General features: G+C 47.1%; 1 protein-coding gene across 1 annotated transcript; it reads right to left on the bottom strand.

Annotated features, from left to right (window-relative positions):
• pla2g7 (phospholipase A2, group VII (platelet-activating factor acetylhydrolase, plasma)) lies at positions 1–15,164 on the bottom strand. The gene is made up of 11 exons (XM_030345191.1): positions 14,756–15,164; positions 14,082–14,209; positions 12,768–12,918; positions 12,173–12,266; positions 8,721–8,789; positions 7,377–7,551; positions 5,868–5,981; positions 4,822–4,913; positions 4,105–4,275; positions 3,309–3,457; positions 1–2,445 (listed from the first exon to the last, which is right to left on the bottom strand). The coding sequence occupies exons 1-11, from the start codon at positions 14,817–14,819 to the stop codon at positions 2,345–2,347; spliced, it is 1,308 nt and encodes a 435-aa protein (XP_030201051.1). The 5' UTR covers positions 14,820–15,164; the 3' UTR covers positions 1–2,344.
• Positions 15,165–15,198: the final 34 nt, after the last annotated feature.

The following is a 15,198-nucleotide window of genomic DNA, read 5'->3' as shown; positions in this document are numbered from 1 at the left end:
TTGATTTTACATTGAGCTTTATTTGATTTCTGTAGTGTACAAATGAAACATGACTCACTGTATGATGAGGTGATTCCCAGAAAGAATTGGATGAGAACGACAGGCTTATTGGAGAATAAGTCCCAGCATGGACTAGTCGCAGACTTTCAGTTAAGGCACATTCTTAGTGTTATTTTTCCAGGTCATTGCTAAAGTATAATCAAGTCTTAGAAAAAGTATCAGATTTTCACTTGACATCTTAAGATATATATGTATACAAATCTAGTCCAGTCACATTTTATTAAAAATCATACTTCAAATTAATATATATGAAAGGGTAATCCACATGCAGCCACACTTCAACCTGAACCACATCAGGACACGTTCAGAGGTATTTCTAGGTTGCCTGTTTCTTAAACACGATGTCTGAGACTAGTGCGTTCGTGGACGTTAGCAGTGACGCTGAGGGATTCAACGACGGCACATTTCAGTGATCTTTCATCCGCCCTTCACCCTACGAGGGCTGGTGTCACAGCGGTCCTCTGACGGGTTTATCGGTGTCTTCTTGAGAACCAGCAGCTCTTATGTGTTACGTTTTATCGAACAGGCCCCACAGAGGTGGTCGCTGCGTGTCTGAGACACAGGTTAGCGAGGACAGCGTACATTCACAGCACCGTTCAAGAGGCCCTGGGGTTTTCCAAGCCCTCAGAATATACTCCAGTGACCTCACAAGGGGCGGGGTCAACCAAGAGCTGGCCACTCCCACTTGTGATGTCACCGTTGGGTGCATTCTGAAATGGATTTGAGTAGACCTTATTCAACAGCCTTGTTGGGTGGGGAATCCTACACTCTTAGAAAACCCCTGAAAACTCAATGCATTCTTATAAATCTTAGGGTCCATTCACTCACCCACGTATCATTTAAAATGCATTTGTAATTTGGACTCATGTTTCCCCATACAACTAACCAATATGGCTGCTAGGTGAAACAGGTCTATGTTTAATCCACCTCACACCTGTTAATGTGAGGTACAATTTGCCTGGTTTTGATGATACACTGGTGGGACTTTGATGGAGGTCTGATGGGCACAGTTCATGGCGAATAGATCCGATGCTGTGTTCCAATATCCATACTAGCCTTAGATTGAGTACGTAGCGTGTTCCAATTCACATCGGGCGAAAATAAGTGTACTGAATGGACCCGGATGGTGTACTCAAAACGGTCAAATCGCGAACTGTGGATCGATGGACACCTTTCGTACTCAACGGCAGCCATCTTGGCTACGTAGCGGAAGAGGGCGGAGCCAGGCTGAGCCAACGTCGGCCCATTTTCCACATAGCCTGCATTAATGGACTCATTTTGTAGTTTTTATAGCTTTTAGGCGTAAAGAGTTCACCGTTCAAAGCGGGATGATTATTGCGGGGGAGGAGCCACGGCGGCAGTCGTGATCGTAATTTCCGGTTGGTGCACCACGGAGTATTCGATTTGGAACAACACTGACATCTGAAAATCAGCGCACTTAGTGAGTGCGGATAGTGTACTACGTTTAAGTGTACTCATGGAAGTATGGATATTGGAACACAGCACAAGTGATTCAATCCCTGTATTTTGCATGCACTCCTTGTTCACTTCCTGTTAGCCACTACACAGTGTGTAGCATGGCATACCGGCATTAGCTGCCATGACACTTTCGGCCAGAACAGGCTACATTTAAAGGTGTAGTGTATAGAATGTAGTGGCGTCTAGCGGACCTGACTTGGCAGTAATGGAATATAATATACATAAGTATGCATTAAAAAGTGTATAATCCCATGAAAATAAGCAGTGTTTTCGTGAGCTAAGAATCAGCCCTTAATGTCTACATTAGGAAGGGGGTCCTCTTCCAGGGAGGCGGCCATGTTGCACCACCATGTTTCTACAGTAGCCCAGAAGGGACAAGCAGCTCTAGAGAGGACAAGTTTAAAGATTTGTAATCATAATAGCTATCTTACTTGCAACCTATAATTTCACAGAATAAATAACTAAAATACAATTTATAAATCAATCAAGGAACTCCATCACTTGCTATTTGGCGATGTAGTCGTGGACATGACATCATTTCAGAGTGCTGGCCCCTTACAGGCCACCGTAGGTCGTCGGAAAGGAAGTGGTTAGGGGTTAGCATATTCAGTTGGTCGCAATTCTGCCACCTCGCCTCTAGATGCCGCTAAGTCCAACAAAATGCACCTTTAACGCCCAAGCACCAGATACTCAGTAACACAGGGCAAGAAGTGGTCGGTTAGGGACAGGAAGTTGTCGGTTAGGGACAGGAAGTGGTCGGTTAGGGACAGGAAGTGGCCCGTGATCCCCTGTATCTCGCGGTGGACTAGATGGAGGACTGCAGCAGAGTGATGTTGGTCCCAGGCATCAGGTTCCCGTCCTTCCCTTCAATCAGGGGGTCCCACTGGTTGAAGTCCTTGTTCAGACCTGCACGGTAAAAGCACTAAGGTCACTTACAGCTGGGGTGGTGTCTGTTAATATCTGTATACTACAGGGGGCAGGAAGGATCGTCTAGCTGAGGCGTTCGACCGCCAGCTGAAAAGATACTGGGTACCAACATTCATCAGTTGAATTTGTCATCAGACAAATCTACTTACTGTAAGTGGCCCTGGATAAAAGCGTCTGCTAAATGCCCTGAATGTTAATGTAATGACAGGCATCTGGATTGACTGTCAACCCCTGCAGACCGACAGCAGCCTCTCTTACGTCAGTGAGGCTCACCTCGACCCTACAGCTGGCTAAGACTGTGTTCTCCATTATTCAAAATGTTTGTCTGTCTTGAACCGATCCCAGTCCATGTCTCTGTGTCTCCTCTAGGCACTGGTTGGTCCTTGTCCTGGTCTGTATGTCTCCGTAAATCTGTTTGTCGAACGTGTTCTGTTTTGTTTCTGCCCTAGGGTGAGTGGGTTTCGGAGCTGCTTAAACCTTCTTGTTTGAACCTATGCCTGAATAAAAATAAAGTTGTCTGTGAAAAAGAGTTTTCTCGACGCACATGGTTGTTGTTAAAAAGCATATTTTTACTTTAAACAAATAGCACAACTGTCGAGTCACTTGCAACTCAAGCCCACCTCCAGTCTAAAACTCTGGCCCTCTTAAGGAGCACCAGAATGGGTGTGGCTCAATTAGCCTATGAGCCACAGCTGCAGACTAGTACGGCTAACAGCCAGACAGGAATATGTGCATCTTTTAAAACATGGTTTAAAACAGTGAAGATGCCATTCACATCTTCACATTGTCCTCTCAAATAGTATTGTGGTTGTGGTGGGCAAAATATATATAGTTTGGCTCACCGAGGTGCCTCTGCAGGAACGCCAGCGACGCCCGGTTGCTGAGGTCCATGGCCACTGCTGGGTCGATCTCCCCCTTCAGCTTCATCATCTTCCCGATCCAGTTCCCCGTTAGGAAGGTGAAGTCCGGGAAGCTCTGGTGGACCGCCCCCCTGTGGGCGTTAGAGCAGTGGGGGCACGTCAGGGAAGACCCAAATCACGTTCATGCCCAAATCAGCATCGGGGCATTAAACTCATCAGTGAAGCCTAGATCATCTCTGAAGGTCGGCGGTTGTCTGCAGACGACCTCCGACCCTCTGATGACCCACTGATGGGATCGATGCCCTGACGCTTTTTAAAGTTATTTAAAAGGTTTGAAAATTGTCATAAAAAGGTCCAGTATATACGAAGCGAACGCCTAATGACTCGGGCCAAAAGCTAAATAGTACTTATCCCTTGGTGTCTTAAATGGTAATTGGAGCGCATTTATACGATGCTTTTCTAACCAGTGGGCCCTCAAGGTGCTTTACAACATCGGCCAACGTTCACCCATTCACACACACATGGCGGTGTGCCAGAGCGAGGCGTCTCGCTCAGGGTAAACCTCCACGCTCAGATAGGAGGAGCCGGGGATCGAACCAGCAACCTTCGGGTTACCAGCCGACCCGCTCTGCCTCCTGAGCCCCGCGCCGACCGGTGTCCTGCGATACGGCCCCTAGAGGATTGACATTACGGGGCCGCTGTTGTGTGGACGTAAACACCAGAACCTCCTGGTCTAAAGAGGCTGGGACCCCCGGGTCTCTCCTCCTCCTCCACCCACCGGATGGTGATCATCTTCCTCTGGATCCCGGCCGAGTCCAGCTTCTTGATCTGGCTGATGTTCCCCGCCCAGTGGAACTTCTCCGAGTTGATGAAGAAGATGGGCTGCTTCACCTTGGGGAAGATCTCCTCGTCCAGGGGGGTCATCCACACGTCAAGGGCGATGCCACATCTGGACCGTGGACACACGGAGGAGTGTTGGAATGCGATATTTAATTAATTTATTGACTTTCACTCTTTGTCCATTTATTATGAACGAAGGATCTGCCCATCTCTATCTTTGCTTTTTCAGATATCTACGCGATTCCGAGTACTGAACAGTTGACAGTAGACGACTCTATTTACAACCAGCTTTGATTACAATTAGGGCATTTAGCAGACGCTTTTATGAGCCAGGTTCTCCAGAGCCAGGTTCTCCAGAGCCCGGTTCTCCAGAGAGCCAGGTTCTCCAGAGAGCCAGGTTCTCCAGAGCCAGGTTCTCCAGAGCCTGGTTCTCCAGAAAGCCAGGTTCTCCAGAGAGCCAGGTTTTCCAGAGCCCGGTTCTCCAGAGAGCCAGGTTCTCCAGAGCCCGGTTCTCCAGAGAGCCAGGTTCTCCAGAGAGCCCGGTTCTCCAGAGAGCCCGGTTCTCCAGAGCCCGGTTCTCCAGAGCCCGGTTCTCCAGAGCCCGGTTCTCCAGAGAGCCAGGTTCTCCAGAGCCCGGTTCTCGGGGTGCACCTACTTGAAGCGGACCTCCTGGCACAGCGACTGGATGACCGTGGCGCCCCCGAAGGAGTGTCCCACGGCGGCGATCCTGCACAGGTCCATGGTGTTCTGTGGAGGAGGGTGAGGTGAGGGCGTGGGGGGCTTATACAAAGCGACTTATGAAAAGTATTTTTTTCAGAAGAAAGAAACGTAATACTGTAAGGATGTTCATAGAACCATGTGCCAAGCACTAACGATGTTAGGTTAACCCATTCCCCGATATACTATGATAAGAGGCTATACAATGCTATGTTGCTACAATGCTACGCAAACCATCTATCCCCTGGTGACATCACCAGTGGGAGTTTCCACCCGGGTGTTTGATAAGAACAATCCATGACGGACTGAACCATCCGGTAGGCAGGGGTCGGATCAAGCCATTGTACACCTGAGGAGAAACTACCCCTTGTGAAATCACAAGTGGAGGATGTTGAAAGGTTTTGTTATGATTCATCAGCCTCACACCTGGTGATAAGATATAGCAGTTTATGATGTCAGAGCCAGGAGGAATGCTGCATTCTGGGTACTATGAGATCACCAATCTGCTGGTAATATAGATGATATGAGCTGATATCTAGGGTGGAGGTCATTATTGTGGATAATTTATTATCATTATTAGCAGGATTGCACAAAAGAGTTAGGAAGGTATTAAAGTGTAGTAACGTGGCTGATGGTAGAAACAAAAAGACCTTAAACCCAGCGAGTACACGACAGTATTAGGTGCCTACTAATCAGAAGGTTTGGTAGTTTGTTCTTAATACAGCTGATGTCATGTGATATGTGCGGAATAATAAGGAAAGTCATTGACCACTGCAACGGATACTTTCGTAATCCAGCAAATTTGGAACTAGTATAATAAATACTTCCATTTAACCGACCGACTTTAGGGCTCCAACTGGGTTCCTGATTTGCTGTAGTTGTAGAAAGAGGAAGAGAAAGCGATCGGGTCTTCACGTGCTGTGAACGCGAGATCACCGTGGCAACCGTGACGAGGTCACCGTGGCGACCGTGATGAGGCCGTACCTCCAGTGTGGTCCAGTCAAACTGGCTCTTCAGCACGTTGTCCACCTGCATCCCGGCATTGATCTCAAACAGCTTGTCCAGTGCGCGGACACACTCGGCGGCTCTCTGCTGCACCTGGGAGCACAGAGACATCGGGAGTTCAACCAGAGATACGTTTGATTTGATTTGATTTGATTTATTTGGAATAAAGACATATCCAAGGGATAGAAGAAAAACATGACAAAGTGCCACCACTTATTTCCATCATGGTCCCCGACACCTGAGTCAGTTATGGAGAATATAGGATCAAGAACTGACATCTAGAGGGAACCTGAGATACATCTGAGTCAGTTATGGAGCTATATGATCAATAACTGATATCCTGGGGTTAACCTGGGATACACCTGAGGCATGTATGGAGCTATATGATCAATAACTGACATCTGGAGGTTCACTTGAGATATATTCTCAGTTATGGAGCATATAGGATCACTAATGTTATCAATAATATCAGTATTAATATTGCAGATTTTGTGTGTTTACTTACATTTCTGAAGTCATATTGTGGTGTCAACTATTCGTATATGTTATGTTGTTTACATTTTTAACAATAAAGTTGACAATACCTTGGAAAAGGGAACTTAAATGTGGATTTATTTTCACAGAAGTTGAACTGCTGAGGCAGTCAATACTTTGATGATTGCGTGTAAAATAACGGACCAGGTCCTCGTTGCCCTGCATCCTCTCCGACCAACAACCAAACCGAAACAGGGAAGGGCTTTTAGATTCAACCACGTCTGATCGCTCCCCAGATCCCATTGGTCTGAGCCAGCTGATCCAGCCCATGTGACCACAGCCCATCTGACTGCTTCCCCTCTCTTCAACTCAATAACAAACCAACACCAACCACCCCAGAAACCAGACTGGGACTCGTTCTGCCGGCGGTTTGAGTTCGCCCGGCAGAAGGAGTCTGGAGAAGAGCAATACAATTACAATTAGGGCAGTTAGCAGACGCTTTTACCCAAAACGACTTACAACGGTTAATACACTCATTGACACACCGACGGCAGAGTCAACCATGCAAGGGGACCGCCAGCTGGTCAGGAGCAGTCAGGGTTAAGTGTCTCGCTCAGGGACGCATCAACACTCAGCTAGGAGGAGCTGGGGATCGAACTAGCAACCTTTCGGTTACAAGACAACTGCTCCACCTCCTGAGCCGACCCGAGAAATCAACATATTTCTTTCTGTTTGCGATACGTTTTTACGGGAGCCAATCACCAAGCTGGCTTCCCCCCTGGTGCGCTATTGGCTGGTTTAACGACAGGGAAGCGACGGCATTCAGCCAATCGCGAACAGAGTCAGTTGAACTAGGACCGTTGGTCACGCCTCTTGTGCTGAAGGAAATGACAGCAGCCTCCCCAGATGGACGGTCAAGCTGCGACTGATCTTGGTCTGGCAACAGCCAGGCTACGAGAAACACTATCTGACAGTTGGGAAGGAAAGCCTTGTTGTTGTCGTTGCCGTGGTTACCTGCTTGTTCCGGACCTCGAACTCGCTCTCTCCGTGCACCAGGGCCCTGTAGTACATCCACTCCTCCACCAGGGTGTCGGAGGCCGGGAGGGAGGAGGGCTTGGGGAGGGGCCCAGCCGCCTTCTCCGCGTCGCTCATCTCGCGGTAGGAGAAGGTAGCGGAGGCCGACTGGTCCCTGGGAGGCCGAGGGGAAGGTTGGACTTCATAAGCATTACTCTGGCCATTTTCGTTTTGTTCAATTCATTGTTTATTAAGTTATATATATATATATATATATATATATATATATATATATATATATATATATATATATATATATATATATATATATATATATATTTATATATATATATATATATGTTTAAATAAATAAACAATGAATAGAAAAAAACGAAAAATTCAGATCTTAACCTCAAATGTTTTCATAACTGCTATTGATAAAAAAAATAAATAATTATATATATATATGTTCATAAGTTAAATAAACACATTTGGTGACGGTCCAAAGGACACACTCCCCTTGTTCTCTATGCAAATTCAATACAAAGCTTCCCAACCTTTGAGCATTTCCTGGAACAATAACAGGAAAAGCAGCATAGTTTGTTATTCCCACCCACAGGAACCTTATCCAGATGCTTGGCTAGCAATGTGACGATCCCAGATATCATGCTAGGCTAACCCGCAGGCCCCGCCCACCTGGCCTGTACCACTCTGATCCGGGGGTGAGCCTCGATTCACAGCCATGGCGCGTGGGGCAGACAGGGCTTTATGTGGCGCTCTATACGCTGCCCTGCCGTCTATCAGGTAATAAAGAGGGGAAAGTGATGAGCTGGTATGTGCTATTGTTACAGCAGCCTTTTCTTCTGCCTCTCCACATATCAACAGTCGGCCCCCCAGAGAGAGTCTGTGTGTCTGATAGACCCCGACACCGTGGGGGGGTCCTTCGATAAACCAGGGAACCCCTTTACTGGTGGGATGGAGGACGATGTTGGTTGATTAGCGTCATTCGATGGCCTGTGTGATTCTGTTGCTGAGCTGTGTGTGACCGCGAGCGCGTCTCTGAAGCCCAAAGGCATCGCTGAACCAAACGGTCTTCTTTCTATCGTTAGTTTGTTAAGTTATCTGTCAGCGTTACGTTTTTAGGGGTCCAGATACGGAAAATAAGAAATGATAAAAGATATATGATCAATAAATCTAAGAGGAGTTTCATTGCAAGCTGTTTTATAAACAAATGCAGACATTAGGGGCTTTAAATTGATAGATTGATGACTTAATAACACTATAACATAAATAACTTGAGATTTATGGAAATTGATACAAATATATAAATGAAGATAGAGATACCTGTGCTCGACCGAGGCCACGATGAATCCATTTGAAGCCATTTCAGCACACACAGCGGAATACAGAGTCCTGGAGAAACACACACGACCTGAGTACAGTACACGACTACAGTACAGTACACGACCTGAGTACAATACATGACTACAGTACAGTACATGACTACAGTACAGTACATGACCTGAGTACAGTACACGACTACAGTACAGTACATGACCTGAGTACAGTACATGACTACAGTACAGTACATGACCTGAGTACAGTACACGACTACAGTACAGTACATGACTACAGTACAGTACACAACCTGAGTACAGTACACGACTACAGTACAGTACATGACCTGAGTACAGTACATGACTACAGTACAGTACATGACTACAGTACAGTACACGACCTGATTACAGTACATGACTACAGTACAGTACATGACCTGAGTACAGTAAATGACTACAGTACAGTACATGACTACAGTACAGTACATGACTACAGTACAGTACATGACTACAGTACAGTACACGACTACAGTACAGTACATGACCTGAGTACAGTACACGACCTGAGTACAGTACATGACTACAGTACAGTACACGACCTGAGTACAGTACATGACTACAGTACAGTACATGACTACAGTACAGTACACGACCTGAGTACAGTACATGACTACAGTACAGTACACGACCTGAGTACAGTACACGACCTGAGTACAGTACACGACCTGAGTACACACACGACCTGAGTACAGTACACGACTACAGTACAGTACACGACCTGAGTACAGTACATGACTACAGTACAGTACACGACTACAGTACAGTACACAACCTGAGTACAGTACATGACTACAGTACAGTACACGACCTGAGCACAGTACATGACTACAGTACAGTACATGACTACAGTACAGTACACGACCTGAGCACAGTACATGACTACAGTACAGTACACGACTACAGTACATGACTACAGTACAGTACACGACTACAGTACAGTACACGACTACAGTACAGTACATGACTACAGTACAGACACACCAGACATGAGGGCCAGACAGTCAAGGCCTTCTACCACCAGAGTGCCATCCATAACAGGGTACTTTATATTGTGGATAACCAGGTTATAGTTTATCCATAACAGGGTACTTTATATTGTGGATAACCAGGTTATAGTTTATCCATAACAGGGTACTTTATATTGTGGATAACCAGGTTATAGTTTATCCATAACAGGGTACTTTATATTGTGGATAACCAGGTTATAGTTTATCCATAACAGGGTACTTTATATTGTGGATAACCAGGTTATAGTTTATCCATAACAGGGTACTTTATATTGTGGATAACCAGGTTATAGTTATCCATAACAGGGTACTTTATATTGTGGATAACCAGGTTATAGTTATCCATAACAGGGTACTTTATATTGTGGATAACCAGGTTATAGTTATCCATAACAGGGTACTTTATATTGTGGATAACCAGGTTATAGTTTATCCATAACAGGGTACTTTATATTGTGGATAACCAGGTTATAGTTTATCCATAACAGGGTACTTTATATTGTGGATAACCAGGTTATAGTTATCCATAACAGGGTACTTTATATTGTGGATAACCAGGTTATAGTTTATCCATAACAGGGTACTTTATATTGTGGATAACCAGGTTATAGTTTATCCATAACAGGGTACTTTATATTTTGGATAACCAGGTTATAGTTTATCCATAACAGGGTACTTTATATTGTGGATAACCAGGTTATAGTTTATCCATAACAGGGTACTTTATATTGTGGATAACCAGGTTATAGTTTATCCATAACAGGGTACTTTATATTGTGGATAACCAGGTTATAGTTTATCCATAACAGGGTACTTTATATTGTGGATAACCAGGTTATAGTTTATCCATAACAGGGTACTTTATATTGTGGATAACCAGGTTATAGTTGAAGCGGATGTAGGGTCGAAAGGAAGAGTGGATTAGTGTTATAGTGGTGGTTAGGGTTAGTGGATTAGTGTTATAGTGGTGGTTAGGGTTAGTGGATTAGTGTTATAGTGGTGGTTAGGGTTAGTGGATTAGTGTTATAGTGGTGGTTAGGGTTAGTGGATTAGTGTTATAGTGGTGGTTAGGGTTAGTGGATTAGTGTTATAGTGGTGGTTAGGGTTAGTGGATTAGTGTTATAGTGGTGGTTAGGGTTAGTGGATTAGTGTTATAGTGGTGGTTAGGGTTAGTGGATTAGTGTTATAGTGGTGGTTAGGGTTAGTGGATTAGTGTTATAGTGGTGGTTAGGGTTAGTGGATTAGTGTTATAGTGGTGGTTAGGGTTAGTGGATCAGTGTTATAGTGGTGGTTAGGGTTAGTGGATCAGTGTTATAGTGGTGGTTAGGGTTAGTGGATTAGTGTTATAGTGGTGGTTAGGGTTAGTGGATTAGTGTTATAGTGGTGGTTAGGGTTAGTGGATTAGTGTTATAGTGGTGGTTAGGGTTGGTGGATTAGTGTTATAGTGGTGGTTAGGGTTAGTGGATTAGTGTTATAGTGGTGGTTAGGGTTAGTGGATTAGTCTTATAGTGGTGGTTAGGGTTAGTGGATTAGTGTTATAGTGGTGGTTAGGGTTAGTGGATTAGTGTTATAGTGGTGGTTAGGGTTAGTGGATTAGTGTTATAGTGGTGGTTAGGGTTAGTGGATTAGTGTACAGCGGCTATGTGGGTGAGTTGTTTACGTATATTGACGAGCTGCTGTCAATAATTAGGAAGGCTCAGGTAGATGGGTGTTTATAAGAGTGGGTGGTGGTGTGGGTGGAGGTGTGTGGGTGGAGGTGTGGGTGGAGGTGTGTGGGTGTAGGTGTGTGGGTGGTGGTGGTGTGGGTGGAGGTGTGTGGGTGGAGGTGTGGGTGGTGGTGGTGTGGGTGGAGGTGTGTGGGTGGAGGTGTGTGGGTGGAGGTGTGGGTGGAGGTGTGTGGGTGGTGGTGTGTGGGTGGAGGTGTGTGGGTGGAGGTGTGGGTGGAGGTGTGTGGGTGGGTGTTGTTGTGTGTGGGTGGAGGTGTGGGGGTGGAGGTGTGTGGGTGGAGGTGTGTGGGTGGTGGTGTTGTGTGGGTGGTGGTGGTGTGGGTGGAGGTGTGTGGGTGGAGGTGTGGGTGGAGGTGTGTGGGTGGGTGTTGTTGTGTGTGGGTGGAGGTGTGTGGGTGGAGGTGTGTGGGTGGTGGTGTTGTGTGGGTGGTGTTGTGTGGGTGGGTGTTGTTGTGGGTGGGTGTTGTTGTGTGTGGGTGGAGGTGTGTGGGTGGAGGTGTGTGGGTGGTGGTGTGGGTGGAGGTGTGTGGGTGGAGGTGTGTGGGTGGTGGTGTTGTGTGGGTGGTGTTGTGTGGGTGGGTGTTGTTGTGTGTGGGTGGTGGTGGTGTGGGTGGAGGTGTGGGTGGAGGTGTTGCAGTAGCCAGCAGGTGTAGCAGTGCTCTCACCTGAAGGCCCCCAGGCCGTGGCTGAAGACCACCACGGGACACTTGTCGTGGCTCTTGAAGGGAGCGTCCAGGTCGGCGGGGATCTTAAAGGATCCTGAGGCGACAGAACGACGGACCACCGGTGAGCCGGGGCCGAACCACCTGGAGCTCACCTCAAACTGCTCTGAAGCGTTTCATCTGTAGGCCTGAGTGCTGAAGTAGAGCTGGTCCCGTACCGATACCAGTATCGAAATTACATTATCGGCGAGAATGCAAATGTATAAGCTGATCCGATACCATCGGGTGAATGGCTAATGTACTTCACAGGCAAAGAACCTCAGCCCACGTGCAGTGTTATACTGCAGTCGTTAATGTATAAATGTAAATGATCTAGTTCTGAAAAAGGATATTGTGCACGGTAAGGGAACCGACTATACATTGCTGTCATCATAAGAGAACCCTTTAATAATAATAATAATAATAATAATAATAGGTGCTATTAGTAATTCCAAAGGGCTGTATCAGTTTATACACGGTATCGGCCGATACTCGAGCTCAGGGATCTGTATGGGGAAGGCAGAGTTGGACCGGGAGCGTCTGCGGCTGGAGGGCGTACCGAAGAGGTAGTTGAAGATCTTCTCGCTGATGGAGCGGTTGATCTTCATGAAGTCGGCCAGACCGTTGAAGTACTCCCTGCAGGGGATCCAGTCCGGACGATCGCCCGTCTCCCTCTTCTGGCAGGGGTAGTAGAGCCGGAAGAAGGTGCCCTGGGGGGAGGGACGGGGGAGACGGAGAGGGTAAGGGGGAGACGGAGAGGGACGGGGGAGACGGAGAGGGTAAGGGGGAGACCAGAGGGTAAGGGGGAGACCAGAGGGTAAGGGGGAGACCAGAGGGTAAGGGGGAGACCAGAGGGTAAGGGGGAGACCAGAGGGTAAGGGGGAGACCAGAGGGTAAGGGGGAGACCAGAGGGTAAGGGGGAGGCCAGAGGGTAGGGGGGAGACCAGAGGGTAAGGGGGAGACCAGAGGGTAAGGGGGAGACGGAGAGGGTAAGGGGGAGACCAGAGGGTAGGGGGGAGACCAGAGGGTAAGGGGGAGACCAGAGGGTAAGGGGGAGACCAGAGGGTAAGGGGGAGACCAGAGGGTAAGGGGGAGACCAGAGGGTAAGGGGGAGACCAGAGGGTAAGGAGGAGGCCAGAGGGTAAGGGGGAGACCAGAGGGTAAGGGGGAGACCAGAGGGTAAGGGGGAGACCAGAGGGTAAGGGGGAGACCAGAGGGTAAGGGGGAGACCAGAGGGTAAGGGGGAGACGGAGAGGGTAAGGGGGAGACCAGAGGGTAAGGGGGAGACCAGAGGGTAAGGGGGAGACCAGAGGGTAAGGAGGAGGCCAGAGGGTAAGGGGGAGACCAGAGAGTAAGGGGGAGACCAGAGGGTAAGGGGGAGACCAGAGGGTAAGGGGGAGGCCAGAGGGTAAGGGGGAGGCCAGAGGGTAAGGGGGAGACGGAGAGGGTAAGGGGGAGACCAGAGGGTAAGGGGGAGACCAGAGGGTAAGGGGGAGACCAGAGGGTAAGGGAGAGACCAGAGGGTAAGGGGGAGACGGAGAGGGTAAGGGGGAGACGGAGAGGGTAAGGGGGAGACCAGAGGGTAAGGGGGAGACCAGAGGGTAAGGGGGAGACCAGAGGGTAAGGGGGAGACCAGAGGGTAAGGGGGAGACCAGAGGGACATGTATGGGGCATTTCCAGTATGTTTCTCATGTTTTTTTGTATACATTAAATATATTCCAGTATGTGTTTCCGTATGTATTAAATGTTTCCAGTATGTATTCCTGTATGTATTTAATATATTCCAGTATGTATCTCATGTGTTTCCGTATGTATTTAACCGGGTTCCATCCTTAGCAGCTGGTGTCAAAGTGCGCATCAGGCCTGGTCCTACCTTTGTCGTGTGGTCCACCATGAGGTCGGTGCATCCCACCGGGTAAGGGCCCTTCGCTGGGGGAATCCCCAGATTGTTACTGCACTGGTTCCCCATGGCGCACAAAGCGAGTGTGCTGGCGCTCTTATCTGTCAGTAAGAAAACAGTAAATCTACTGAGAAAGTCCTACTAATTCATTATATTTAGGCTGAAAACGACCATGGCGACATATTGAGTAGGAACTTGGTACTTGGAAGAAGATGGTACTTATATTAAATGTTTATACAGTCCAGCTATTCTTTTTCAACTGATGCCAAAACCTGTTTCTTTCTCCTCTGTTTAAGTTAATATTTTGTTCGCCTTCAAGTTATTTTAAAAGTTGTAAGATGTTTTTTAGTAGTTTATATATTTTTCGGATTTAAATAATTTATTATTATATCGTTTCTCCATTTGTCGCCCTTGCTCTGATATGTGAGCACTTACATAATTTCCAATTGAACGTAATGTAACGAATACAAATTATGTCAGTGTGTCTAAAGTGGACGGATCGATCAACCCGTTGTATTAAATAATTGTGACAGTTACTGGGTTAGAGGTCATATTGACTCAAGATCAGTGTATAAAAAGGAAACATACCACAGCTGTTAAACTATCTTTTAAGACGGATCACACAACACCATTCAACCAGCCCATACCTGTCCTCGACCACGCGTAAATCCTCTTTCCTAACAACTGTAACAATCCTCCATTAGAGAACATAGGACTAAACCGCTCACTAAAAAACACTAATCTTTGATTTGATCTTTTAATAGCAAAACCCGTAACTAAAGCCAGGCCCGGGTTAACGTTAGCAGAGTTTCGGGACGCGGTGTCTCTGTCGGCACATCCCAGGTGTAGTGAACTATCTGGGGCAGAAGTGACCCCGGCTGAGTCACTCGGGAGTGGCGATCAATGTTTGACAGCCCGCTCCCACGTTATGCTAGTGGTAAACAAGCAGACCTATTGAATGCTATCCCAGGCTAGGCTAGTGGTAAACAATGCTAACCTAGGCTAGGCTATCTGGGAGTGAGGATGAGGCTAGTGTTTAAGTCTATGGATACATAACCAAAGCTGCAGATAGGGACAGCTATTTAACTTT

Source organism: Gadus morhua, chromosome 21 (genome assembly GCF_902167405.1).
Source record: "Gadus morhua chromosome 21, gadMor3.0, whole genome shotgun sequence".
Classification (NCBI taxonomy): domain Eukaryota; kingdom Metazoa; phylum Chordata; class Actinopteri; order Gadiformes; family Gadidae; genus Gadus; species Gadus morhua.
This window is presented reverse-complemented; position numbering and strand designations above follow the sequence as displayed.

What these genes read in the sequence shown, in the direction of transcription:
- pla2g7 (XM_030345191.1), bottom strand. Translation starts at nt 14,819, where the DNA reads ATGTTCTCTAATGGAGGATTGTTACAGTTGTTAGGAAAGAGGATTTAC. An exon ending in GATCTTCAACTACCTCTTCG is followed by an intron (nt 12,267 to 12,767) that starts GTACGCCCTCCA and finishes CTGTCGCCTCAG; the next exon opens with GATCCTTTAAGATCCCCGCC. An exon ending in TTGACTGGACCACACTGGAG is followed by an intron (nt 4,914 to 5,867) that starts GTACGGCCTCAT and finishes CCTCCTCCACAG; the next exon opens with AACACCATGGACCTGTGCAG.